Source organism: Citrus clementina, unplaced genomic scaffold, assembly GCF_000493195.1.
Source record: "Citrus clementina cultivar Clemenules unplaced genomic scaffold, Citrus_clementina_v1.0 scaffold_5, whole genome shotgun sequence".
Lineage (NCBI taxonomy): Eukaryota > Viridiplantae > Streptophyta > Magnoliopsida > Sapindales > Rutaceae > Citrus > Citrus x clementina.
Genome location: NW_006262201.1, coordinates 41,820,707 through 41,848,149, shown reverse-complemented (window position 1 = coordinate 41,848,149; position 27,443 = coordinate 41,820,707). Strand labels below are relative to the sequence as shown.

Below are 27,443 nucleotides of genomic sequence, written 5' to 3'. Positions count from 1 at the left end.
ATTTTTTTAATAATAATAGTCACAATTATTAAAATACAAAATAATAATAATTAATCAAAGACATTTTTGTAACTTACAATAATTCAACTCATTCAGATTCATATTCTTATATCTAAGTAATTTATTCTGATTTTCATTCTCCATTTTTATTAAAACTCATTAAGATTTCAACCTATTCTAATTATTGATTAATAAATGCGCCATTAGTTTTAAAAGATGATTAGATTAAAACTATTTTATTTTATCCAAGTCTTTCTTACATTTTTAATGCTGATTTTTTATTCAGTCATTTAGAGGGAGAGAAATTTGTCATGAGGAGAAGAGTTTACCACTACCACTAGGATCAGGATTCTCTCCTGATCCGATCTTCTCCTGAGCAAATATACATGTGGTGATTGGTAATTAATAAAATAAAGAAGTTAAATCATATCCATACACTATCACTTAAAAATACATGGCATAAGATCTTTAAAAGTTCATGAGAGATCAGATCAGGAGATGATCTTTTTTTCTACCACTAAACTAAGGAAAATGAAACTCACACAACATTAAGCACAACACGTAGCATCGAACGATGCAAGTAAAAAATCATATCAACATAGTTTTCAAGTTATAGCAGTTAGTGTTTATCAAATACTTTAGTGGTGTAACTTTTAACTTTTAAGTTACAACTGTTCAACTTTAATTTCAAACGCACTTATAATTCTTTTTGGGATATGTTTTTCTGAACTAGAGATGACATCATTAGCATTTGGTCTTTCTTTTTGAGACAACCGAGAGAGTGAGGTGGCATGAGAGATACAGTCGACAGGGGAGAGAGAGAGGGAGCCGACGATGAGAATGGTGAGAAAGAACGGAGCGTAATGAGATTAGTGGCTTGGTGAGGAAGAGTGTGAGGGAGAAAATGAGAGAGCATGTGTTGTGGTTGAGAGTGTTGCAATTGACGAGTCACTGTAACCTTTTATTTTTTATTTTTTTGAAAAAGAAAGTAAGACTTTCATTGCTTAAGCTTTGTGAATACATCCAAAACAGCCTGAGGAAATTCATTGGCCCATACCGCTGGCTCTTTAAAGTCTATGGCAAATTTCGCCAGACAATGAACTTCTAAATTATAAGTTCTGGGAGTATGCTCAATCCTGACAGACTCAAACTATCTACATATACTGTAACCTTTTATACTTGCCTCAAAACTCATTGTTCGATGCTATATGTTGTGCTAAGTGGTGTGTGCGTATCTCTATTGCTAAACCAATGAATATTTTGCTATTATATATTAAGTTAGAAGGGCCATGCTATGTTACATCTACAATTGAGTTGTCATCGATGACAACTCACGGGTTTGTTGTATATGTAACAAGTTAGAAATTTAGAATCGAGAAAAAATTAAAAAAATAAAATTTTGACATTAGTGTATGACATGTTATTTATAAATGCACCTTAAACGATTTGTCGTATTAATTAATGAAAAGTGCATGTCATAGGGCATATATATATATATCCAAAACATAGATGAGATATCATATCATTTTTACGTGGGAGTAAAGTACACCAGACGTGATTTATAAAATCATCATCGTCATTTAATTTGCACCAAATATGAAATTTAATTAAAAAGTTGTTCGTGATCGAGTGCCACCACCCCGACAGAAACGGTACCTCATGGTGCCGTTTCGGTGTTCAGTTTTTTGTTTGAACTTTTTAGTACTTGGAAATTATAAAAGAAATAAATGCAAGGAAAAAAACATAGTGCTCGCTGCTCAATCAGACAGTAGCCCGCCAAATCGCACACCATCTCTATCTCAACTGCCAAATTACCCTCCACCACCCAAACCCTAAGAGAGCGGCCGCCGCCAGCAACCGTCAACAACACCGACAACGCGGCCACTACGTACAAAACCGGCCCAGGCCGCCGCCGCCGCCGCCGCCGCTCTCAGGTATACTACTATCCGAAAAGTTAATGTTGGTCGTTGGTGTGCTCGCACACTGTTCCTTTTAGGTGTTTTGCTGATCGAAACCAAAGGAGCTAGGGTTAGAATTTAACAGAGACAGACAGATCACGAAAAGATGCTATACATAATAGGTCTGGGATTGGGTGACGAGAGAGACATAACGCTGCGAGGATTAGAGGCCGTGAAGAAATGCGATAAAGTATACATTGAAGCCTACACTTCTCTTCTCTCTTTTGGTCTATCAACAGATGGCCTCTCCACTCTGGTACTTTCATTCTCAGCTTTTTGTTTAATTACCTCTTTAAATCCCTCCAAATTGTAGTTTTGAAATTATTGGATTTTTGTTGTGTTCAGGAAAAGTTGTATGGGAAACCGATTGCACTTGCTGATAGAGAAATGGTTGAAGAGAAAGCTGACAAAATTCTCTCTGAATCTCAAGAATCTAACGTGGCTTTTCTTGTCGTAGGTGACCCTTTCGGGTAATCTGAATTTTCCTTTATTATTATTATCATTATCATTGTCATCATCATTAATTCATTATTATTATTTGTCTAAATTGGCTTTTTAATCATGTTTTTGTGCTTTGTTAATTGTTTATCACTTGTCATGGAGTAGTCAGTAGAAGTTTCCATTTTGTGAAGAATAATTTGTAAATGGGACATAACAAAAGCTTCAAACCAAATTGTGGAACTGAAATAGAAGTGTAATAGATCATGGTGGTACATAATGCTTTTTTGAATTATTCAAATCTGTCTGATGGATGTTTTATTTGAGTTTTGTAGTTTCTTTGTTGTTGCCTTTACTGGCGTTGCTTTATTCTTGTAAAGATTACGATTTGGTTTGTGATGCAGAGCTACAACACATACCGATCTGGTTGTTCGAGCTAAGAAATTGGGGATTCAAGTGAAGGCAGTACATAATGCATCGGTGATGAATGCAGTTGGAATTTGTGGGTTACAACTCTACCGCTTTGGAGAGACAGTTTCGATTCCATTTTTTACTGAAACTTGGAGACCTGGTAGCTTTTATGAGAAAATTAAAAGAAATCGTTCGCTTGGACTGCACACACTCTGCTTGTTAGGTGGGGTTACTTTATGTGTAGATCATTCTTTAATTCCTTGATAATGGAAGCTGTACTTTGGTCTTTAGTGTACCTCATCTTAGAATTGTGCTGAATTTTATCAAATTGTCTTGCCGATTAGGGAAGCAACTGTACATTTTCTTAGAATTTATGTGAACCTGATCCATATAATCCTCTCTACCATGGGGTAGTGGGATACCGGATCTTTTAAGAATGTAAGAGTTGCAGAAAGTTGAATACAGTAAACTCACAAGTGGTTTTTCATTGCATTATTGTCACTACAGATATAAGAGTAAAGGAACCATCATTGGAATCTTTGTGCAGGTCTGTGTTGACTTTAGAATGCAGTTATTTTACCAGTTTTTCCTTCTCTCAACATCTGCTGCATATTTCTTTTCTTCTTCTTCTTCTTCTTTTTTTTTTTTTAATATAAGTTCTCTCAATTTCTGCTCATTCATCCTCCAAATCTAGTAGTTCATAAACTGATTAACTTCCTTGGTTTACCTGCTGTATTTTTTCAGAGGAAAGAAGCTATATGAACCCCCTAGATACATGACAGTGAACACTGCTATTGAGCAGCTTTTGGAGGTTGAGCTACTGCAAGGAGAATCTGGTAAGGCACATGAGTTAAAGATTATTTTAAAACAGCTGCAAACTTCATGATTATACCTAGATTTGTTGCCGAGTGAAGGTTCAGACCTTTGGTCAAGTAAGTTAGGGAAACTGAAATGATAGCCCTGAAATGATAGGGCTAATAGTTTGTATTCGATGATTCCATGCTATTTCTATCTTTAAAGCATCATTCATATCTGGGCCTTTCATGGATGATGGATTTCAGATCCACTTCGTGTATGCCAAGAATATTATATAATCAGGGTGGCTGGTCTACTTTCCGCTGTGCCAATATTACATATTCCATTGTTTTTGTATTTCAATCAGCTAACTTTAGGTTTCATCATTTGAGTAGAAGCATATGAATCATTGGTGCTAACTGTGGAATTCTTGTATCTCATTGCATTTCTTGAAGTATACAATGAAGACACTCTTTGTGTGGGGTTTGCTCGGCTTGGTAGTGAGGATCAGATGATAGTTGCCGGTACAATGAGGCTACTTCAAATGGTTGATTTTGGAGCTCCTTTGCATTGCCTAGTGATAGTTGGGGAGACCCATCCAGTAGAAGAAGAAATGTTGGATTTTTACAGGCTTACAGACGATGTTCCACAACATACAGGGAATGTGTAATATTTTGTTTGCCAAAATTGGATAATGCAGAGGCTTCCTCAGTGAGCAGGCCAGTGTTATCATCCTATCGATTGTGATTCTAGATTTTTAATCACTCCTTTGCTTTCAGCGGATACAAAGCACCAATTAATCATATTGCTCAAGTAAAATTATCTTCTTTGCGGGCAGTTGCTCATATCAATTAGTAGCGAAGCTGAGGATGCCAACAGAAATTGGTGTTGTAGACACAAATCATTGTCATTTTTGTTCGGATTGGCTAAAGAACCTTTTTGATATGAGAGAAAACAATGTTGATTATTTAGTTCTTTTGTAATGTTGATTATTCAGTTCTTTTGTATTTTTCTTGTTGTTTAAACGTCTGAAAGGAATTGATTTTATTAACAATACATCAAAATAAGATTAAAGCAAAAGTGTTTTTTCGAATATGACACACAAATAAGATTTCAAAAGAACTTTCAGTCTATAATGCCTTCTGCCCCACCGAAGGATATATTCAATTGAATGAAGGGAAATTATTACTTAATTAAAAATATAGGCCTAAAATCGCAGATACACGGCAGTATCTAGCGTTTTCCTCTATATGCCGAACAGTTATCAGAAGCGATTGCCGTATTCATGTAAAACTAAATCTCAGTTCAGCTTGAACTCTTATAAACATGGCATTGGCACATGACATTCTTAGCTTATCCAAACCAAAAGCTAGAAAATTACAAGGTTGCATGTGCATCTGTACTATAATTGCTAAAAAATTTTGCCCAACAAGCCCTGAAACATGAACAAACTAGTGACACTAAACTAAAGTCCACAGCTATCATGTTTACGTTTAGCGAAGAAAACAGGAAGTGACCCCCCCTAACTGGACATGGTGATAGTTTTACCACACTTCCCTTGCAACCATGTTAATCTTATTTTTTCACATTTTAGTGAAAGAAAAGTCTCCCTTAGGTTAGGGTCCTCAAAGAGGTCCAAAGCTGCAAAGTAGAGCCAATCATCAATGGTCTCTATCTCATCCAGTGCTGTAATGCAATTAGTTATAGAATATCTGTCATCAATCTGTGTCATAACCCCAGCCCTCAACTTTGAGGCAGCAATCATCTCTGACAGAGCTCCTGCCATTCCTTCAAGTATTTCTTCATCCTTTCTTCCTTGACCCAAAGAAAGATGTGTTGCAGATGATCGTTTCCTTTTTCTCTCAGCTATATTTTTTGTCACTTTTTCACAGGACGAACCATTTACTTGCTCTAAGTTTGAAGATGGTGGATTCTCAGGATGTTGGGTTTCACCCGCAGGGACCGAAGATACAGCTGCAGTATTATTCCCAACAGATTTGTCCAATCCTTCAAAATGACTTGATTGAGCATATTTCCCATCTGCTGATGTATCTGCGAAAATTGCACACAGCTGGTCATATATTGGGCAGTCCTTCACTTTAATTGTGACAGGCTTGGTTTGTGCCTGCAAGAACAATTTCTCAGGAATACCCCAAAAAAAAAAACCACAAAAAGGAAAAGGAAATCAAATTTCAGAAATAGGAAAACGTACTGCAATGTCTTCCCAAAGGTCAAATCCAATGCAACAAGAATCCTCAATAGAGAAGTCATTTTGATTATAAGCAGACTTCAGGTTGTAGAAGCGTGTCCGCAGAACATCCAGGTGTTTTCTCAATTGATTGTTGTTGAAGTTGAGATCTGTTTGCTTGTTGAACTCATCTCGGATATGATTCCAAGTTTTTTTGTCAAAAACATTGTTGGGCCTATTCCCCAGTTGAATCTGCTTGACTACAAGGTCTGCAAAAATTGTATCAAGTGATGCCGTCCACCTAGTTCTTGAACGCTCTTGCTTGGTTGGTTGAGTGGCTTCAGTCTCCATCCACAACTACAAAATATGGATCAGCAATCAAGGATGCACTTGTCAGTATGATAATATATATACATCTTGCTGCAAAGGCTAGTGCTTTGTCCATCATATTTTAGATTTACAGCATTTGGCAGGAACTTCACTGAATAGGTCTAAGAAACAACATCAAGCACCACGCTATAATTCAATTGAATAAACATAAACACCTTAGTTTAACATTCCCTTGATTCACATCAGGAAAAGAAAATTTGTGGAAATTATAAGTTCAGCAATTAAAAAAAAAAAATTGTTATTGACTAACATGTATGAAGTCCTTCCGTCCTGCAGATGTAGGCATATTCTTAAAACCCAGACTAGCAACTCATTGGTTTGAGAATTGCTAAGTGTCAAAAAACTGTTCCTCTTTCTAAAATTGAAAAAGAAAAAAAAAAAAAAAGAGTTCACGGTCTAGATTTTCAATAACGCAAACATTTAGACCTAAGAATTCTTAAACATGCATGCTAAATCAATGGGTAAATATAATTTCCTCTCTGTTCAATGCAATAATTTGAAAGCTCAGAAATCAATTTGCCTTGAGTTGATTTTCGACCCAAATGATTTCCTGAGTGAGTGCATGTGATTATAAGCCGTGCTCCTCCTCTCTTCAACTGTGAATCACAATTCACAAACAAAAATTCAGGGTTCATCAACCAACATTGCGATCATCTCAGTAAAATTAAATATGATAATGAAAGACATTGTTAATAAGGGTATCACACGCTAGAATTTACAAATAATTCAGAATTCTTAAATGGGAATAAAACGGCTGCGTATACCCAACCCATCCCGCTCTCAGCAGCTTAAAAACCCTCAAAATCAAAACTGATACGAAGAATAGTAACTAATTGAATATTGGCAATAAAAGAAAGAGAGTAATAATGTCAAGGAGGTACAATTCACCTGATCGGAGATTATGACAGAAAACGGGATGACGACGGAGAGAAAGAGGCCACCGCCTACAAGTCCCGTCTTCAATAAAACAAAAATTTAATAATATGAATGTTTTTCACCTTTTGGGTTTATAAATTTTTCGGGCTTTAGCTGTTAATCGTGTGCACGCAACTTGAATTGGGGACGGAACACGTCATCAAGTAATATTATTAATATAACCAAAAAAGTTTTAGAAAATCAGGGTGTTTCAATTTTCCTTTTTATCTTTTTACTTTATAACAAGAAAATGTATAATAGGAGGGAAAACTTATTTTGTATTGATGGAACAAATGTACAATTTCCTTTTTTTTTAACCTAAATCTTTTGTTCATATTTGTTGAAAGATTTTTTTTTTTTAATTTTGTTTTTAACAAAAACTTTCATTAAACACAGAAGAAAACTGCGCGTACTGATAAATTTCTGTAGTACATTCATTCATCCGTCCATATAATGAAATGATCAACATCATAAGCTAATTTTGCCATATTACGAGTGCTGCATTTACTTTGCGATAGCCGTCCACAATTCAAAGAATCATACTTGATAATGTTGGGGCCAATCCCGCATCACAAGCAATCTGCAAACCAAACCGCTTCGCATTGCCAATGTCCTTGGGAAAAAGATGTTGATCCCTTTATTTTGAGTAACTTGCGCGTATATTTGACTATTTATATCCTTTTATTTTAATTGAAGCAGATTTCGATGACATACGAATGAACGCGTAATTGTGAAATAACCATCAATTATTGTCACCAATTCGTAGAAGTAAATGAGGTAACGTCTATTAATAAGTACATCAAATAGATTAAACAGCATGCATGAATCAATTCAACTATATTTGAATTTGTTTTGTGCTATTTTCTTTTTTAATAGACTTTAAGTTATTTTTACACTCAACTTGAACGAAACTTTTATTTTGATTTGAACCAAAGTTGATGTTTTCGACAGATTTTGGAGGTAAACCTATTTAGAACAATGAATTTGTATTTTTAGGGGAAATGGGTACCTCACTGATTTGTTGTATGCGGTGTTTTTTGGAAGAGGTGCGAAGGGAAGAGGGAAGTGGTAATAGTGGTGAAAGGTTCAAACAAAAAAACATGTCTTTCCAAATGAGCTTCACGCCTGCAAAACAGTGAAACAAAGGTTAGACGTGAATAGATGTGAAGTCGGGGTACCCAGGCGTTCACATTCTGATACTCAAGTTAACAACTCAAGTTTTTTTATGACAAAGAAAGCTTATCAGCTCTCTGTAAATCAAGGTTTAAGGTTGAAAAAAACTTATTTTATGGAGTGTGAGTATTCGTGAGTGAGTAAAAATATAATGGAGAATAAAATTTGGATAAAACTGTGGTGCAACTGTGGTACCGTGCTACATTTGCACCAAACCGTTGGATTTCTACTTATTTAAGTGGACCTCACTCATTTGAGTAGATCAAACGGTTGATGCAACTGTAGCACGGTACCACAATTGCACTGTAGCCTGACCCACAAAACTTATACATTTTTATATATGAGGTATCTCGACTAACACGTGGCGCACAGTCGCCCTTAATTTAATTAGGAGAAGTCAATCACATGTAACGTGTCTCCATCAACAAGTACAGATTATAATTGAAACAACGTAGATACGCTTTTTTGTTTTTCTCCGTCAAATGCGTTTGATGGAGTGAATAAAAAAAAAAAAAAAAACGATCATCAATGGTATCCATTTAGCCAGCAAAATTTGACCGCCACTCGGATTTTGGTATTTAAAAGATCAGTTGACTGAATAAATTTATCAAGAAAATTGACCTCATAATTCATGCTTTTGTCACTCGAATTTTCGGATTTTGATAATTAACCACCAAAGATGAATCACTTCACTTTGTCTTTATTAAATATGCTTACTTAAATGTAGGCAGCAAATTTTTATTTTTAGTTTTTCAAAATTTTCAAGTCCACGTTACTCGACCGTCGGCTCGAAGTTCACATTACACCAAATTACTTTTTTTCTATTTTTAAAAAAATTTCACTAAATATTTCAAGTGTTCTATTACATCAATACCTTTTTCACTGTCTAACTTGAATTTAGGTATTTAAAAATTGTAACCGGTCATTTGACAAAGAAAATGTAAGCATAAAACTTGATACACTGATAAATCAATGGCAGGACTTGCCAAAAATATTTGTCTTTTTTTATGCACAAATCCTTGACCAGTGGCTCGACCCAGCTGCCGGTATATAAATAGTAAAAAACTATTTATCTTGAATTCTGACTCTGAATTTACGTCCTGAAAATTAAAACGCACCGTTTCATTTGATTTTATTTGCTTTCCACTTTCCCTTACCAAATCAAACGGTGTATTTTAGCTTTCGAAATGTAAATTCGGAGTCAAAATTCGGGATAAATAGTAGCACTCATATAAATATATATGAGTGACCTCCTTTGACGCAGTCAACGTCCATAATCCTTCTCGCCCAAATCACGTACCTATAATTGAAAAAAGCTTCAGAGGCATTTAGGTCATTTGGTGAAAAAGTAACAGAAAAAACAGAAGTTTCCCTGCGCAAATGTCTTGTAGCGAGGCTATGAACCACCGAATTTTAGCGAAGAGCCAGCTGCGTCTCTCCTTAATTAGACTCTAGTAACTTAATTTTTAAGCCAGATCAAGCTTGTTACTGGACACGTTTACTCGTCAAACAAAACTGTCAAGAATCGGCTTAAGGTTCTGATCAGAACCTTAATGCCTGAACTTTTTCTCGGATTCAGAGTTTTTTTCTTTTCTTTCTTTTCCTTCTTTTTTTAAGAGACCAAATTAGAGAAAAAATAAAGACGGCGAAATTTTGTGAAAATGGCTTGCAAGCCAATTTGCGTATGTCTCCTCGTAACGATTATAGCAGGTGCGATTGTGGGCGGTATTCTTTTTGCGGCAAAATCAATGAATAAAAAAGGAGTCGAACCGTCTGAATCACACAAACACAATTACGTTGCTGCCCTAAAAATCGCAATGCAATTCTTCGATATTCAGAAATGTAATTTCTTCTCCGTATTTAATTATAGTTACTTTCATAGTTTCATAAATTATATAATTATAAAAATGTTCTAATCCGAAATGTTAAAACGTGAGAAAATTAAAAAAAAACGCATAAATTATATAATTTAAGCGTTTTAAGTTTTAAATCATTCCCGCACTTTTCCTGCACTTTAATATCTTGAATCGGAAAACTACTCTCTCTCTCTCTCTCTCTCTATATATATATATATATAATACGTAAATGAGGACTCTGTGTTGTTAATTTGATCAGTTCTGCTGTTGCAGCCGGTAAGTTGGTGAATAACCAGATTAAATGGAGAGGGGATTCGGGACTTAAAGATGGAAAGGAAGTAGATTTAGAACTCTCTAAAGGAATGTATGATGCGGGCGATGCAGTGAAATTTGGATTTCCACTGGCTTTTACTGCAACGATGTTGTCATGGACAATTCTTGAGCGTGGGCAGCGGATGGGAATGGAAGGCGTTGACCAGTTACAGAAAGCTAAAGACTCTGTCAAATGGATAACTGACTATCTTGTTAATGCCCATCCTAAGGACAACGTCCTGTATGTTCAAGTTGGCGATGCTGAAAAGGACCACAAGTGTTGGCAAAGGCCTGAAAGCATTACTGATAACAAACCGCTCTTTCAGATCAACACAACTGCTCCAGGATCAGATGTTGCAGCCGAAACTGCTGCAGCATTGGCTTCCGCGTCTCTGGTGTTTAAGAAAAGTGATCCACCATATTCGGCAAAACTCCTCGAGCATGCTAAAAAATTGTTTATTTTTGCTGACAAATATAGGGAGTATTACAGCGTCAGCCTTCCGCAAGTAAAGAAGTATTACAACTCCACAGGGTACGGGGATGAGCTCCTGTGGGCAGCCAGTTGGCTCTATCATGCAACCCAGGAGAACATTTATAAAGACTATGTGGTTGGGTCCGAAGCAGAGGAGTTTGCTGACTGGGGAAAGCCAAGCTGGTTTAGTTGGGATAACAAGCTTGCAGGAGTCCAGGTATAATATATAATTTTCCAGCTAGCCTTTGTGAAAATTATAATCATATTCACGACTAGTACTTCAGCTACTTGTGATTGTGATGATATATATATATATAATTTTGAAATTCCTGTGGCAGGTTTTGTTATCAAGAGTATACTTCTTTCATGGCAAGGATAATACGAAGCTTGCAAAGTATCAGAAATCAGCTCAGGCTCTTATGTGCACTCTTCTGCCCGAATCACCATCTGCCACAAGTGATAGAACAAACGGTAAATTTGTTGCTCATACAATATTGTGAAACTATATATTATACATAATTTAACATTCTGTATTTCATTTTTCTATCAACATGAACAGGTGGTCTTATATGGATCGCCGAGTGGAATGCTCTGCAGCATCCTGTAGCTGTTGCATTCTTGGCTAGTCTATACGGTGATTACATGGAAAAATCGGATAACGAGAATCTTGAATGTGATGAAAAAACTTTCAAGTCGGAAGATCTTCGTGAATTTGCCAAGAAACAGGTAAGCTGTAAACTCATTAATTATAATACAAAGTTGGGATATCAGTTCTGTATTTTAAGTAATGTGACACCTATATATCAATTAGGCTGATTACGTATTGGGCGACAACCCCAATTCCATGAGCTATCTTGTTGGGTATTCAAAAAAATTCCCAAAATTTGTGCACCACAGAGGAGCTTCGATCCCAGCTGATGCAACCACTGGGTGCAAAGACGGGTACCAGTGGCTCGAATCAACCAAGCCGAACCCAAATGAAGCAACGGGAGCACTTGTGGGCGGACCTTTTATGAATGAAACGTACATTGACAGTCGAAACAACAGCATGCAAGGCGAACCAACAACATATAACAGTGCTCTCCTTGTTGGTCTGCTCTCAAGCCTGGCCACCTCCTCTCAATCTGTAGTCACATCCTTAGGTTAGAAGTAAAATATAATCAGCTGTGTATTATATTTTACTTGTGAGGTTGTCAAAATGGCCTTCTTTCACAAAGAAAAAGTTCTTCCAATTCTTTGAAAAGTAGGTATGTAATTAACTGTTGGATAAACTTTTTTTTCATCTTACAGGTCTTGCTACCTTAGATTAAGTGTAAGGTACATCCACACCGTTCATATTGTAAATTAGACATACGAGGTGTGCTATTCAAGTATTCATGATCTAGACCTCGAATTTTATCCTTCCTAAATCACGAATAATTTCAAAAGAATATTTCTGGAAAATTAATAAAACGAAAGAGCTTGACCTCCACAACGTCCTACGACTAGCGTGTGAAGAGCCGTCAAGCCCAATCGTCGTTGGGGGGTTGGGCTGAACTCACGGTCCTTGTCGATGGGCATTCAGTCAGCTGAGACCCATTAATGATGAATCATATTAAAAATGGCCCTTCTTTAAGTGGTCCAAGTCCCGGATGCTGACACTGCATCTGTACCAACCACTTCCCGCCACTAATATCAGTTAGCTTGAAAAACTCATTCAGATCTAAGAAAAAAGGCACAATCACACACCTGTCGGTGGCCAGTTCAACAGTTGAAATCAATCGGGTCCCATTTCAAGATCAACGGCTGGCACGAGTCCTCTCGCTTCCCAGAATCCAAGCAGTGATTAATATCCGTTTCTTCCGCAACAAATCATCTCACTAAAAAGATTGAAAAAGGAAAATAAAATAACGAATATACCCGCGTGACTGACCTTTGTCGGTGACCAAAGAAATTAAAGAAAATTGACGATCTGATTTGTCCCAGACCCAGCTGCTTCAATTGTATTGTATTAGAGAATTTGCTAAACTGATTCAGCAGCCAAATTAAGCTTCTTACCACTCACATTTCACCCACTAGAGAGAAATACGGTGCTGCGTTTTTCACCGTTTGAAGACCCTACGCACAAAGCTCTTACTCTCTTCACCCAATGCCGGCATTTTGAGTTAGATTTAGATCTGAGAACTTGACGGCATTGTGTTAAAATGGGGGAGAAATCAAAGTCCAAGGGTTGTTTCGGATGGTTCTTGGTCCTAGTCCTATTGGCTCTAGTTGTTGGCGCAATTGTTTACACTATTAAAAAGAAAACAAGTCACTCTGATAAACCGGCTCCGGTTCCCGGTCCCCCCGGCGCCGTCGAGAAAAAGTATGCTGAAGCCCTCAAAGTCGCAATGCAGTTCTTCGACGTACAAAAATGTATGTACCGAAACGTTTGTTATAGGTTGCTCAACTGTTTATTTTGTTTCTATTGTTTAAAAATAAAATTTCAACGACTATTTGATTGATTTTTCTTTCTTGTATCTATTTTTTTGGTTGCAGCGGGAAAGTTAGTGAATAATAAGATATCATGGAGAGGGGATTCGGCTCTTAAAGATGGAAGAGACATGGGTTTGGATCTCACAAAAGGCATGTATGATGCTGGGGATCATATGAAGTTTGGGTTTCCGATGGCTTTTACTGCGACTGTGTTGTCGTGGGCCATCCTTGAGTATGGAGATCAGATGGACGTTGTGGATCAGTTGCAACCAGCTCAGGATTCTCTCAAGTGGATCACTGATTATCTTATCAGTGCTCATCCCAAAGAGAATGTCCTTATTGTTCAGGTTGCTACATTCTTTGGCTTCTGTTCATGATTATTTCTGTTTCTCATAGTGTTTTTGTATGTTCTTGCGATTTTCTGCCTCCTCTTGTTGTCTATGTATAGTTTCTTAAAAAAGAAATCTGTAGTTTTAAATCAGGATAGTCTATATACCCAATTGATTGGTTGTCTTGTGGGTATTCTAGTATCCTAAAGCGTGTACCCTGTGTCCTGCAGAATTCATTTGATGTAGGAATCAAGCCTTGAAGGATGTCTTATGTTGTAACTATAATATTTGGCAGGTGGGCAATCCTGATAAGGACCACAAATGTTGGGAAAGACCTGAAAGCATGACTGAAGAGAGACCACTCACTCAGGTCAACACATCCTTTCCTGGAACAGAGGTTGCAGCTGAAACTGCAGCCGCCATGGCTTCGGCGTCTCTAGTGTTTAAGAAGAGTGACTCTACTTATTCAAGTTCGCTACTTAAGCATGCCCAGCAATTGTTTAACTTTGCAGACAATCATAGAGGTTCATACAGTGTCAGCATTCCCCAAGTCCAGAATTTTTACAATTCAACAGGTTATGGAGATGAGCTCTTATGGGCAGCTAGCTGGCTCTATCATGCAACAGGGGATCATTCTTACCTTCAATATGTGTCTGGAAAAAATGGAAAAGACTTTGCCAACTGGGGTAGTCCATCCTGGTTTAGTTGGGATAACAAGCTTGCAGGAACCCAGGTATCTTTCCCTTTTGCAGGCTTAAGATTTAGATGCTGATTGCTTTAAATAGCTACATAGTGAATGTTTCTAACGCATGCTAAGCTTCAAAAGGTATTGATGACTCAATCTCTTGGTGCTTCATTTTTGTACTTCGGCCTTTAGTTAATAATGCCTGGAAGTTATTAATTCAAAGCTTTATGCCTTTGGTATAGCCCAACTAGATGAATTGTCTTTGGTCCTATATTTTAGTTATCTGATAAAGTCTGATTTACAGAATCATCTAGCCTCTAAGACTCGATAGATTGATGGGATTCCTATTAGTGGATATTCAAACTATAGAATCTGCTAACCATGAGATTTATCAAAGTTTTCAGTGACATGCAAAGTGAATGTTGTTGATCTGGTCAGAAAGATATCCCCAGTTTAGCTGATTGATGTTGCTGTCCATTTATTGAGAACTTCCATTCTGTATATACTTTCCCATGACTGGAGACTGTGGTGATGTACTGCATGCATGGTGGTTGAAATTGTAATTTTCAGATTTATTTATGCAACCATCAGATAGCCTGCCACTTAAGAAAGATTATTATATTGGCTTGATTTTCCCTGTTCTAGCTGAATGACACAGCAATGTGACTCTCTTCCCAAAAAATACTATAGACAAAGTTAAATCTGACCGAGACCTCAACCTATAATTTAGAGAATCTTATTCTACTCCTGAACTCTGTTTGCAATTTTGCATTTATATTTCAGGTCTTGTTATCCAGGCTAAGCTTCTTTAGTGGTAAGGACATCTCTGGCAACTCTGGCCTTCAAATGTATAGAAAAACAGCTGAGGCTGTTATGTGCGGCCTTTTACCAAAATCTCCAACGGCCACAACCAGCAGAACAGAGAGTAAGGATAAAGCTTTCTTTTTTTTTTTTGGGGGGGGGGGGGTTTATTTTGGTGAATCAATGTATAGAAACTGTTCCTTATACCCTGCACTTCCACTCCATTGAGAAAAGCACCATTTTCAACTTATTTAGATATTGTTTGCAAATGTCTCTAGATTTGGATGCTAGATTTAGTGGCCAGAATTTAATGTCCTGCAGGGTGGCTTATCCATTTAGGGCAACTTAAAGGGAATTCATGAAATTCTGTCTTCATCTTTATTTTTAGGGTTACTTATTGTTTAATGTTTACTGTCTATTTTCTTTAATGCAGGTGGTCTTATATGGGTCAGTGAATGGAACTCACTGCAGCATCCTGTTGCTTCAGCATTCTTGGCTACTGTATACAGTGATTACATGCTTACATCACGAACTGCAGAGCTGACGTGTGATGGGCATTCTTTCAAACCATCAGACCTTCGGGACTTTGCCAAAGATCAGGTATCTCTATCCATTATTTATGAGATGTAGTTAGCAGAGATGCTCTAGATACTACGTTAAGAAGTCTCAATGTTTACCTACCTGGTAAGGCAAGTGACTTTTTTTTTCTTTTTATTTTTGCCAGGCAGATTATATTCTTGGAAACAATCCCTTGAAGATGAGCTTTCTTGTGGGGTATGGAAAGAAATACCCACAATATGTGCACCATCGGGGAGCTTCGATCCCAGCCGATGCAACGACTGGCTGCAGAGATGGCTTCAAGTGGCTTGACTCAAAGAAACCCAACCCCAATGTAGCTGTTGGAGGCCTTGTGGGCGGGCCTTTCCTAAATGAAACATACATTGATTCTCGGAATAACTCAATGCAAGCAGAACCAAGCACATACAACGGTGCTGTAATTGTTGGCCTCCTATCAAGTCTGGTCACCACTTCTTCTGCAGTTCAATCTTTCACCTAAAATAACCTTAGTATATATTATATATTTTTTTCGTATGTAGGTGCTTGTGTGATTAAAATTTTGTTTCAAATTAATGTGCTTTACACGGTGAGTGCGAGTTCCAATGTGTGGGGTTGTTTGCTCAGCTGCACCCATCGTTTCTATTGTTTGTGGAGAATGTAAACCTTATGTATTATTAGCTGTCTGTAGCAAAATCTATTGTGTACTGTGTACACTCGCCTAGTATATACATGAGAGTAATATTCCATTAAAGATGAAAATAAGGGATAAACTAAAAGATAAGAAGAATATTGCTGTCTGTCCTGATAATGTATAATTGTGTTTTTCTGTGTTTTTTATTCTTATTAGAAGTGGATTATATAAATATATATTCTTTGTATCTTATAATTCTTATTATATGCCAGTAAATCTTAAAAAAAAAAAGAGAGAGAGAGAGAGAGAGCATTAGGCAATAGTGCATTTTAATTTTTAATTAAAAAAATTCCAACAAATAAACTTAAGAAGAAAGGCAATTGTTCATAAACAGCAACCAAGCTTTGGTGGGTCGTTCATCAAGCATAGTTTCTCTCATTTGTGTTGTGTGTTTTCACACCCTCTTCCACGCTAAAGTGTAAAGAGATGAATACACGACTCTCACGTGACGCTTTCAAGTTTCAAAATGATGCTTATCCGAAAGAAGAATTCAGATGACAAAAGGTGCTCGATAAGCATGGGAATTCAATAATGGTTAGCTCCTTTTGGATCCCAACTTCCAGTCAGAGCCCAGGTTAAGAAAAAGGCAAAATCCATATTCAAATTTGTACGAATCAAAGCTAACAAGCACAGTACACCTATGCCCTATCCAACTCCATTAAAGTAAAAGCACTGACCACTTTTCTGCCCACCATTGTTTTTCTTCCTTTCTCTTGCACACGAGGCATTTGGTCATTGTCCTCGTGTTCCGGTCCAGGACATGTGTCTTCTAACCACGCAAAAACCGGGGGCCAAACCAAAAAAAAAATGACGTGTGTATTGTATGCTCTATGAAGTACCTCAATCAATAGATAAAATAAATAAATAAAATGGCTGAATGGTTGAGCTGCTGCGCTGCTCTCACACAGTGGTTTAAGCCTCCACAATACGGGGTTAAAATATTCGTAAGCACTTCTCATTTATAAAATATGAATAGAGTAAAGATATTTTTTATTGTGAGAATTATTTATCTGAATATGTATTTTATAAAATTTAATGTAATAATATAATAATTTGATGTGTAATTAATATTAAAAAAATAAATAAATAAAGACTCTCCTAAAACTTTTTTAAAGTCTCCAGTGCCGTCGGCCCCCAAACCCATATACAGTTTTTGAATTAGGCTTGAAATGAAAAAATAATTAAGTAAATAAATCTACGAGCAACCATGAATACAATGCACTTTGCTTTCCGAAATGCTCTAATGAGTAATATTGTCCACCACAACTATGTTGTTGTCAGCAATTATCTACATAGTGCTATGCTATAGCGCCTTGTGAATGATATTGAAATTGTAACTAATAATAAAACATCATGTGACATTATCCCTTAAGATATTATTCAATTACATCATAATTTTTGGTAATATAGTTTTATATTTCTATTTTCCTCTTTCTGTCCCGGTCAATCTCTTTGAGATGAAAGCAGTTCATAACAACCCATCAATTCAAAAAAATAAATAAATAAAGATCAAATATACACGCTACAAAATTGGTAACACTGGCATGTAAAATACTTTAAACTTGTAACAAAATCACCGGCCTCGTTTATTCAGATCAGATTACAAAACAAGAAAATAAATAAAAATAAATAATAATAACACAGCGTGGTCCATATCTGTACAATTAAAATAATAACTGTGGTGACGCTTGTGACTCGTCTCTGGAGCTCGCATCTACAAAGGTTGTGTTTGTTGTATAAAGATTTGCTAAAATCTAACGGTCATGAATCCTCCATCATGCGTTAATTACTACACTTGATGATCCAAGTCAACGAGCTATGTCTGACTTATTTGTGTAGCCCAACTGTTGCTCCATCTCCCAGCTTAGATTGGATGCCACCCCAGAATGCTTGGGAACATATTCCTGATGGAAATGAACGGCTCCGATCAGTTGACTGCTTTTGACTGTTTTGATTGCCACCCAAAGGTTGTGTTTCACGTGTGCAGACGTGTGCGACTTTTATTGGTTCAAAACAGAAAATGAAAAAAAAAAAAAAAAAATACCTCAAGCTTGCACATTAATTCATGGGCAGTTTGGGCAGAAACAATAATATATCGGGCAGCCGGTGCTATGAAACCTTCATCAACAGCCTTGTCTATGAACGATAAAAGCGAGTTGTAATATCCATCAACGTTCAGCAACCCCACCTGTAACCAAAAATGGCAACGAATCTCAATCAATTTTTTTTTTTTTCTAATTTTGATTAGCGGCTTTGAATTAAAATGAAGAAATTATATATATATTGGTTTTCTGAAAGGAATGTTGACTTAAAAAACAATTACCGGTTTATCATGGATACCTAGCTGAGCCCAAGTGATTACTTCCAAGAGTTCTTCGAGAGTTCCATAGCCACCTGTAGAGTGAGTTATACGTACAGCTAGCCATTAAAGCTACGGTTACTAAATAACATAATTCAACAGAAAAAAGTTTGTTGAAAGTACGTGAGTACGTACCTGGCAGAGCAATAAATGCATCAGCTTGACGAGCCATTTCAGCTTTGCGTTGGTGCATGCCTGATACAGCCTTCACTTCTCCCACTGTGTCTCCGGTTATCTGAAATTTTATGCAAATTACATATTAATTAATTTAATTATATATGTAAATTAATATTAATACCGAAAACGCGCGCGCGCGCGCACATATCCCTCCAGCTAACTTATTACGATTAAAATTTAACTTAATAATTTTGTTTCATGTGATTGATGTCTTCACATGAAACTGAACTCTTTTATGGTATTAATTTGTTACCTCACGGGGCATAAGAGTCTTAGGAATTACTCTGCAGGAGGAAAAAGAAAAGAGAAAAAACCACAATTAGAATTCCTCTGCTTTGTGGTTGTGGCTTGTGACAAAGAATAATATTAGGAAGAGAGAAGGAAATTAAAGGGTTGCATTTGCATACCCTAACACGTGGCGACCACCGTCATAAACAGCTTGGGAAACAAGACCCATCAACCCAATGCTACCACCTCCATAAACCAAGTCAATGTTCCTTTCAACCTGCAAGTGTAATTATTTTATAATTTCAGTAACGTGTTTAATTGAAAAAAAAAAAAAAACCCGTAATTTTCCACTTATATACATACTGATTGGAAAAAAAAAAAAAACATTAATCTGATCCCCGGCTCTTTCCGTTCCCGGAAAAGCAGAACAAATAGAGATAGCTAGCTAGGTTACAGTACTAAATCAAAAGCAGAAGCCAAGCACTAACTTCAATTTCGGGAAAAATGGGGGGGAGAAAGAAAAAGGGTTGAGTTCTTTCAAATTCAATTATGAAGACGGAGAACAGAAAAGCTTGGATTCCAGAAAGAAGGACGTATAACAAAAGCTGAAAGTGGATGGATAACCAGTTGTGTGCCGAGCTGAATAGCAGCAAGCTGGTAGCTAGGACTCTTGCCAGGGCTGCTACCACAGAAAACACAAACACGTTTGAATCTTGACTTCAAAGCTGCTGCAGCCTGCTGCTGCTGCTGCTGCTGTTGAGTTTCCATAAGAAGCCAAAATGATCGATTTAATATTTTCTTTAATTTATTTGTTTATATAATTTGGTGGAAATGATATGTGTATATATATATATATGAAGCTAATTTTATAAAGCTTATGAGGAGAATTAATGCGTGTGTAAGAGTAATGATCGAGCAAGAGCAGTTAGCAGAGGCACAACACTCTCTGTTTTCTGAAAGCCAAAAACAAAAGTGAAGGAACGAAACTGGTGCCATTGGTCTCTTTTTATATCAAAATCGATGGGCCCCCCCCCCCCCCCGGGCGCTATTTTAATTCTCTCTTTCAACTTCTCATCTCGTGATATTTTCTTCCTAAACGAATTTCACATCTCTTCGCTCTTTTTGACACGTCGTTTTCTTTTTCCTTTGTTAGAAGACACTTCAATTTTAGTTCAAAATAAAAATTAATTCTTGGAATATGCACGTACGCATCTATGATGATTGGGCTATTGCCACCAACTTTTTTTATTTTTTTTCTTCTTAAGAATAGAGTAGTCATTTAATGCTATGATTGCCTCCCATCTGTCCCTCCAAATTTTGGGGGAAAAAAGTTTTAAGTAATTAATGGATTTATTTAATATAGTTTAATACTACTAATAGTAATATTAGTATTTAAAAAAAAAAACATTGTTTTGTATGTTAATTAATTATAGTGACTACTTATTTTAGCATTTCACTTTTTTCTTCCATATGAAATAATAGATATTTATCGCCACCTAACTATTCATGACATAATATTTGATACAACATGAAAAGATAGTGCAAATAATTGTTCATAGTAAGATTGTAGGAAGGACCCACGTCTCAAGACCAACAAACTGCTGAAATAAGTTTTTTATTTTTACTAGAGTCAGAATATCTTATTTGACAATGAGTAGTTATATTCACTCCCAAATGTTATGGAGAAAGTGTACTCACATCAACATTCAATGGTGGGGCTAGTGACGGTAAAATAAATGCCCCTCGTGGATTAAAAGATTTTTAAGATTTCAATTCATGCATTTGCTGTCTCCACTATTTTTATTTGTTTGTTATATAATTAACATGATACTTCATATATATTTTAGAATTTTTCATAACTCAGAGTTAATGACCCCTTTTACCCCTTTAAAAATTACCCTTAGATATATATATATATTATTCGTGAAAATAACGTGAGAACAAAAGTGAGGTGCCAAATCTACAAAATCTTTAACTTAATATAAGTAACGGTAACAAATAATAATTTAAAGCTAGCTAAAAAGAATTAAAATCTAAATTCGCTGTGGATCATGGCCATGTGCATGTGCTTAGATATCTGTAATATGCACTAAAAATATAAATTTATCTTTGCACAACAAAAACAAGTTGCAGCTCGATGAAGAAGAAGAAGATACAAATTAATTAACGCTTGCTTTAAAATAAAGTTAAATTCAGCCAGATTGCTTCCTTGCATTTTCATATATTCCCTCGCAGACTTAAAAGAAGAAGATGTTGATGGACACGTGATCCCCTGAATTTTTAGTCTGTCCCAGTTGGGAAACGATGACGAACAAATTAAGCTTTAATATATATATATATATATATATATATATATGCATACAAGGAAGGTTCTTCAAGTACACATATGCCGGTGAATTGAAAGCGATCATGTAATGGCAAATTATTAATTTTCTAATTGGTGAAGAAATTAAATGAGAAGGGATCTGAATCTGATTGGCAAATTATAATTGTACAAGTTGGACACTTGGACCCTACGATTCAATGAAATGTGTATTACAGCTGTAATCTTGGTTGGTCATATGCCATTGTCTAAGGGTGGTCACACACTACCACTACTTCACTGGCCCTTTGCCTAATAAAATCCCACTCTACATTTCTTCACAAAAATTTTATATATTATGGTCCCTTAGTGCTAAAATGGTTCTTAATAATTGTTACTATTGACTATTACAATTGATAATAGTAATAATTAAACTTCCACTTTCCTAGTGCTTATCTGTAAGTTATCTTGTGCATCCTTTGTTGTAATAATGTTGCAAGTTTTTCTTTTCATCCTTGTTTTCACAAGAGAGCCCTTTTTCCCATCAGCAATTTTAGAAGGTACACATTAAGTGGGTAACATAAAAGTTCCTGAACTGATTTTTGGGGATTAATTTTATATGATTGCTATTATAAGAGCAAATATTGAGTCATCAGTGTCGTAGATATATTAATTGTTGATAATTGCTAAGTAAGGTCGATTGTCATCATCCTTAGCAATCGTTTGGGAGTGTTTTTCCCACCCTCAAAAACCCTCAAAAGTGATTTTTCAAAATTAAAAGTTAATTTTGATGTTTGTTAAATTTCTTATAAATTATTCTTGGCAAAACCACCTCATCCTACAATAGGTTTTGAAAAATAAGAAAAATGTAGTTTTTAAAATCTTATTTTGAAGTTCACAGCAGTTTTTTTTTTTAAAATTATTAAATGTTTGACTGATTTTATTCAAAATTAATTATTTTTACAGCACAACTAATAATAATTATTTTAAAATCTACAGTATTATCAAACTGGCTCTTAATATCCCACACGGATTAAATGCCTTATTAGTGCAGCGGCGATAGATGTTGATTGTAAAGTAGGACAGACTGCTAAGATTATGATTAATTGTCTACAATATGAGAATTCTCAAGTAGCCTAATATATATATATGTAAGTACATAGACATTCTTTGTTATGAGCTAATTTTTAAGGTTAATTTTTGCCGACATTACTAAAGCAGCAATTTTTATTTTTTTTTATAAATCCTTATCTTCAAAAAAAATTCTAATTGTGCCATTGAAAAATTAAGTATTAGAACACACACAAGTTGTGAGTTTTAATAGTAAGTAAAACAAAAACTTCAACAACAATTAATTTATTCCCAAAGATTGAAGGGGAAAAAAATGTTAAGAACAATCCACCACGTCTCTTAACTAATAAACAAACCACGAGAAGAGACCTCGTGGACCACGCCTACGCCAAGATTCTCAAATAAAATGGGAGTGAAAAGTGAAATTTACTCGATGTATCGATTTTTAATTAGTATTTTCATTTTTTTGAAAGGAAAAAAAAAAAAAGCCATAAAAAGCTAATTTGATGATTCAAATGCTGCTTTGCTTCTCCATCTCGTACTTGCCAAAAATGGTAAGTCCAGTCATATATATGCTTTGGGAATGGGATGGAATAAAATCATGAGTGCCGCCTTTCTGATTCTACTTGCTCAGTCAAAAGTTTAATTTCGAGATCACTCCTAATTGTAAGGTTTGATTTTATTTTTATTTGTCGAAAACACTAAACAATCTAAATTAGTATTTACGTTTAATTGGTGGTCAATTAAACTAAATCACTATTGTGTATGCTTTCTCTTTATCAAGTTACTTATTTTTTCAGCCTTCTAGGTCGAAGGGTGACTGCCCCTCTATGTACTATTAATATGCTTTCTCTATATTAATAGTCTTTTTTACCGTAATATATATACGAGTGTTCAAAAAAATATATATTATTTTCTGTTTTAAAAAGTTTTCAAATATTAAGGGATGGATAAAACTCAAATTACTTTTTTTTTTTTTTTTTGGTTACCTCTACTAATTAAACTACTTAGTTAAGCCTCTAAAGTCTACATATATTCTTGTGCTTTCAATATTATCATATAATTAAGCTAATATTAGTTAATACAATAACATTATCGTTTTCATGACAATTATATATCACAAATCCGCCTTAATGGATACACCTTTTTTGCCCCTCCTATAAACTATGTAGTCACACTCACACGTCATCACGGTGTTGACATTTATAACATAAGAAGTTCTTCTCATTAATTAAAGTATTCAATCAATATAATCAGCTCTATATACACACATAGGATCGATATAATAACAGTATTAAATCAACTTCACTGGCCTTGTTTATTCAGGCATATTTTTCACGCAACTTAATTCTCTACGTTCAGCCACAATGAATTTCTTTTTTTTTTCTTTTTTTAATTTGTTTCCCCGTTCTGTCAAATAGAATGCAGCCACTTAACTCAGCTCGTAATCTCTGGGAAAATTAATAAAAGTTAAATGACTTTTGTTTGATTATATCAGGAAGTTTATAGTCATTGAGCATCTCATGAGCATGCAAATGTAACAAACTCATTTGATGAATATGGGTTAGTTAAAACTCGATCCTTTTTCTTTTTTTTTTTCTTTTTTAATAACTAAATTAAGCAAAACCAGCCATTTCGAACTATGTCTTTTTTTTCTAATAATTACATATTGATATGATATGATATATTAACCAATAATCTCCGTTTCTAACTCATACGGCATCATTTTAATAATCGTATAATTAGGGTTATCAAGCCCCTTGGAACGGAAACAGGCCGTAACATAAAGCCAGGCTCTCATCGAAATTAAATGCTTGTCATCTTTCGGGAATATATATATATATAAGAATAATGCTAGATACGTGGCTTATCGTCACTTGGGTGCATCAATTAATGCTTCTAGATGGAATGTGATACAAAAGTGCTGCTTTGTTATTGTTATTACAATTCTTATTCAATGAGATTTGCTCCAGGTATCTTAGTTTTCTTATAGCATAGCTCCAGTGTTTTAGGTCATTTTATGGAATTTACTTTTTATTATTTAAGAGATACTTTTACCTCCCACCGCCGCCGAGGGTAAAATAAATAAATAAGATGCCCGTAAAAACCCGCACACTTTACATAGGAAAGCAGGCTGTAGCCACTGACTGAGCAACCCAACAAAGAACGGTCAATATCGTGCTTTCTTGAAGCTTTAATTTGTATTTCTCTAAATTGAAAAAAGGAAAAAAAAAAAATTAAAATTTCTTCTTATTTTATTCAACAGATCTTAATACTTAATTTCTTATCCAATGGACAAGTTTCCCACGAACTTATCTAATTTGGTTGGTTGTTGCCTCGTGTTTCGTTGAAGGTCTCACTTCACTTCATTATTTTATATATTTTCTTAAGTTGGGTCATCTCATTATGCATAGCTGTTTTTATTATTTAGTTATTTTTTTAATAGAATTATTCTTTTCTTTCATTTACTTCTCAACATGACTTGCCTTCTCTTGCTTGGAAGTCATCGACTCATATAATGAACATAAACAACAAATATTCATATAAAGAGGAATTTGAGACTTGCTGACTAAAAGATAAATTAATCAATAAACACTAGAAATGGTTAAATAATATTAGTGGTGTGGTTTAGAAAAGAACACATCTCCAAAGTTTCTTGACAATTTGGAATGCGGAGGAAGAAATAACCTAACCCCTCTAAACAAATGGATTTATTCATTTGGATCCCATAGGCCATGAGAGGCTTTGCCGGTGAGTGAGATTGTATGCAAGCAGTGACAAAGCCTTTTGGATTTTGTATGACCACCCCCTTTTTTCTTTTTTCTTTTTTTGTTTGGGGTGGGGGGGTCGTCTAAAATGTAAAAAAGCTGATAATGAATTAGTTTATCTTGGGTTCTTTATTAGTTATTTAATAATCACACAATTCTCTTCAGCCGGATTCCATGACTGAACAAATGCCCACCACGTGGCAAAGCAAAAATGGCAAAATGCAATTTTCTTATTAAATGTATGCATGTATATGTAGCTGTAGGTATGAAAGCATTGGGGGGTTTTTGAGTCAGATTTTCATTATCAGAGAAAAGTCTTTTTGGACCGCCACAGCGGTTTTGGCAAGATGACAATGTATTTAAAATCTTCTTTTTAATAATTGAATAAGCCATGCATGAAGGTACTTTAATGTGAATTTAATTAACATTTTTATAATTGCTTGCTATGATTTAAAAAAAAAAAAAGAATTGAACGATAATTTCATACAATTTGTTAAAACTATGTTACTTGCCGGAACTGCCATGATTGCAATGCAAGTTCGAATTGTTGTTTACAATTATTAAGATTATTATCGTTGTTATCGTTATGATGAGCACATTAAGGAGGCAACAAATTGATATTATGAAGAATGACGGAATTCAAGGCATGCTTGGTTGGCTTTATTAGTTAAGATCATACCCTAAAAAAGGCACCTAAAAAGTAGTTGTGAGTTGAGCTAGAGATAGTTAATGGAGAAACCAAAAATAAAATGAAAAGGTTAAAAAAATAGGGTAATTCCCATCACGTCATATATATTCATAAAACCATTCACCATCCAATAAAATCTTATTATATATATTTATTGTAAGAGCACTAATAAACAACCGCCGTATAGATGGAAACGGTGTCTCCACGGTGAGCCTTTTTGTTGTCTTTATTTTATTTTTCAAATAACAAGAAAAACTACACCATAGATACAATATCTTCTATCGCCATAATGCTCTATAGTGGCTATTTATCATTATTTTTAGGGCCAATTGTTCTTTTAAGAGTCAAAAGTAATTTTAAAAAGGTAAAAGCTAATTTTAGTTTTTGGTAATTTTTTAAAATCAATTTTGAAAAAAAAAATCTCTTATTCTACAATAGATTTTGAAAAAAATCAATTCATATTTTTTTATCAGTTTCATCAAGTGTAAAGTAAGAAAAAATGATAATATTAAATTATTTTTTCAAAGCTGCGCTGAAGCGCGGTTTTATTTTCTAGTTATGTTATAAATAAAGGACTTTCTTGATTAACGATGTTTATCAATCGAAATTTCACGCGGATTCCATGTCCGTGCCATTAATAATGTTTTCAAAAAAAATAATAATAATAATAAAAGCCATTATATTAATAGAATGATTAGCGTTTGATCAGTCATGTATAGACTTGAGGACCACATTATGTTATCAACAAATAGCATTAACGTACGTCACGTGTGATCTCATCAATTCGCTTCTCAAATTCCTTCAAAACCCCGCGTATAAATTAGATATTATATTAATTAAACTTTCCTTTCATTTTATTTCTTTTTTTGGGTTTAACAATCATATCAATGCTGATGGGAACTCTACACTTAATATTTATAATGGGTTGGTCCCATGGCACCATTAGGTGGTTATTAATGATAAAATACTAATGGATGATTGTTGCCTTAATTATTATTGGATTGATTTAAGGTTGATATAACCTCATTAATTACATTGGGATGATATTTAACTAGAATGACATTGATATGAGTTTACACCTCTATTATTCATACAATTTTATTATTTATTGAAACAAAATTCGAGTCTATTTTGAGACCGTGTGAGCTATATATAGTGAGTGGGGGGGGGGGAGATTTTATTTATTTATTTATAATAATATATTTCAAATATCAAGTCGTGTTCTGAATCGAAATAAATACCCCATATGGTATTATATTTCGTTTTTTTTCGACCACCGTTTTTTTTATCATTTCTTTCCTTTTATCTTTTTTAGCCCCCCTCTACATTTAATCCCCCTTCTTCAATTTCGTTCTCCCCCTATTCTTCTTTCTCTATTTCCTCTCCTATTTTACTTCCCCCCCTTTCATTTTTTCTTCCCCCCC

The 27,443-nt window shown here is 35.1% G+C and overlaps 5 protein-coding genes across 8 annotated transcripts; 3 read left to right on the top strand and 2 right to left on the bottom strand.

Moving 5' to 3' along the window:
* Positions 1-1,667: 1,667 nt before the first annotated feature.
* Positions 1,668-4,573, top strand: LOC18040974 (probable diphthine methyl ester synthase). Of its 3 annotated transcripts, XM_024184708.1 has the most exons (7): positions 1,706-1,934; positions 2,021-2,214; positions 2,304-2,428; positions 2,801-3,030; positions 3,315-3,354; positions 3,552-3,643; positions 4,058-4,573. In XM_024184708.1, the coding sequence occupies exons 2-7, from the start codon at positions 2,065-2,067 to the stop codon at positions 4,270-4,272; spliced, it is 852 nt and encodes a 283-aa protein (XP_024040476.1). In that variant the 5' UTR covers positions 1,706-1,934; positions 2,021-2,064; the 3' UTR covers positions 4,273-4,573. The 3 variants fall into 3 exon arrangements, with proteins under 3 accessions (XP_024040477.1, XP_024040476.1, XP_006435163.1); XM_024184709.1 differs by having other exon boundaries at positions 1,668-2,214; positions 3,552-3,739; positions 4,058-4,142; XM_006435100.2 differs by having other exon boundaries at positions 1,706-2,214.
* A 311-nt stretch (positions 4,574-4,884) lies between these two features.
* On the bottom strand, positions 4,885-7,164 carry LOC18040973 (L10-interacting MYB domain-containing protein). Of its 2 annotated transcripts, XM_006435096.2 has the most exons (4): positions 7,069-7,164; positions 6,701-6,776; positions 5,815-6,147; positions 4,885-5,727 (listed from the first exon to the last, which is right to left on the bottom strand). In XM_006435096.2, the coding sequence occupies exons 3-4, from the start codon at positions 6,139-6,141 to the stop codon at positions 5,125-5,127; spliced, it is 930 nt and encodes a 309-aa protein (XP_006435159.1). In that variant the 5' UTR covers positions 6,142-6,147; positions 6,701-6,776; positions 7,069-7,164; the 3' UTR covers positions 4,885-5,124. The 2 variants fall into 2 exon arrangements, with proteins under 2 accessions (XP_006435159.1, XP_006435160.2); XM_006435097.2 differs by lacking the exons at positions 6,701-6,776; positions 7,069-7,164 and adding an exon at positions 6,431-6,694.
* A 2,748-nt stretch (positions 7,165-9,912) lies between these two features.
* On the top strand, positions 9,913-12,055 carry LOC18041698 (endoglucanase 2). The gene is made up of 5 exons (XM_006435095.2): positions 9,913-10,110; positions 10,398-11,125; positions 11,247-11,379; positions 11,468-11,634; positions 11,720-12,055. Exons 1-5 carry the CDS (start codon positions 9,930-9,932, stop codon positions 12,053-12,055), a joined length of 1,545 nt encoding a protein of 514 aa, XP_006435158.2. The 5' UTR covers positions 9,913-9,929.
* A 574-nt stretch (positions 12,056-12,629) lies between these two features.
* On the top strand, positions 12,630-16,484 carry LOC18041697 (endoglucanase 10). Its single transcript, XM_006435094.2, has 6 exons — positions 12,630-13,302; positions 13,426-13,709; positions 13,987-14,424; positions 15,160-15,301; positions 15,611-15,777; positions 15,902-16,484. The coding sequence occupies exons 1-6, from the start codon at positions 13,092-13,094 to the stop codon at positions 16,232-16,234; spliced, it is 1,575 nt and encodes a 524-aa protein (XP_006435157.1). The 5' UTR covers positions 12,630-13,091; the 3' UTR covers positions 16,235-16,484.
* Positions 16,485-17,956: 1,472 nt separating this feature from the next.
* LOC18042432 (cytokinin riboside 5'-monophosphate phosphoribohydrolase LOG1) lies at positions 17,957-20,149 on the bottom strand. Its single transcript, XM_006435093.2, has 7 exons — positions 19,815-20,149; positions 19,370-19,467; positions 19,216-19,246; positions 18,921-19,020; positions 18,750-18,820; positions 18,471-18,614; positions 17,957-18,330 (listed from the first exon to the last, which is right to left on the bottom strand). Exons 1-7 carry the CDS (start codon positions 19,956-19,958, stop codon positions 18,235-18,237), a joined length of 684 nt encoding a protein of 227 aa, XP_006435156.1. The 5' UTR covers positions 19,959-20,149; the 3' UTR covers positions 17,957-18,234.
* Positions 20,150-27,443: the final 7,294 nt, after the last annotated feature.

Bases quoted from the DNA above. Each gene is read 5' to 3' on its own strand.
- LOC18041697 (XM_006435094.2), top strand. From the start codon at position 13,092: ATGGGGGAGAAATCAAAGTCCAAGGGTTGTTTCGGATGGTTCTTGGTC. The intron at 13,710-13,986 runs GTTGCTACATTC...AATATTTGGCAG, and splicing joins AGAATGTCCTTATTGTTCAG to GTGGGCAATCCTGATAAGGA. The intron at 15,302-15,610 runs GTAAGGATAAAG...TCTTTAATGCAG, and splicing joins CACAACCAGCAGAACAGAGA to GTGGTCTTATATGGGTCAGT.
- LOC18040973 (XM_006435097.2), bottom strand. From the start codon at position 6,466: ATGCCTACATCTGCAGGACGGAAGGACTTCATACAT. The intron at 6,148-6,430 runs GTTAGTCAATAA...CATATTTTGTAG, and splicing joins GACGGAAGGACTTCATACAT to TTGTGGATGGAGACTGAAGC. The intron at 5,728-5,814 runs GTACGTTTTCCT...TTGTTCTTGCAG, and splicing joins ACCTTTGGGAAGACATTGCA to GCACAAACCAAGCCTGTCAC.
- LOC18042432 (XM_006435093.2), bottom strand. From the start codon at position 19,958: ATGGAAACTCAACAGCAGCAGCAGCAGCAGCAGGCTGCAGCAGCTTTG. The intron at 19,468-19,814 runs GTTATCCATCCA...TTACACTTGCAG, and splicing joins TTCAGCTCGGCACACAACTG to GTTGAAAGGAACATTGACTT. The intron at 18,821-18,920 runs GTACGTACTCAC...CTCACTCTACAG, and splicing joins TGCATTTATTGCTCTGCCAG to GTGGCTATGGAACTCTCGAA.
- LOC18040974 (XM_024184708.1), top strand. From the start codon at position 2,065: ATGCTATACATAATAGGTCTGGGATTGGGTGACGAGAGAGACATAACG. The intron at 2,429-2,800 runs GTAATCTGAATT...TTTGTGATGCAG, and splicing joins GTCGTAGGTGACCCTTTCGG to AGCTACAACACATACCGATC. The intron at 3,355-3,551 runs GTCTGTGTTGAC...GTATTTTTTCAG, and splicing joins TCATTGGAATCTTTGTGCAG to AGGAAAGAAGCTATATGAAC.
- LOC18041698 (XM_006435095.2), top strand. From the start codon at position 9,930: ATGGCTTGCAAGCCAATTTGCGTATGTCTCCTCGTAACGATTATAGCA. The intron at 11,380-11,467 runs GTAAATTTGTTG...CAACATGAACAG, and splicing joins CACAAGTGATAGAACAAACG to GTGGTCTTATATGGATCGCC. The intron at 11,635-11,719 runs GTAAGCTGTAAA...TATATCAATTAG, and splicing joins GTGAATTTGCCAAGAAACAG to GCTGATTACGTATTGGGCGA.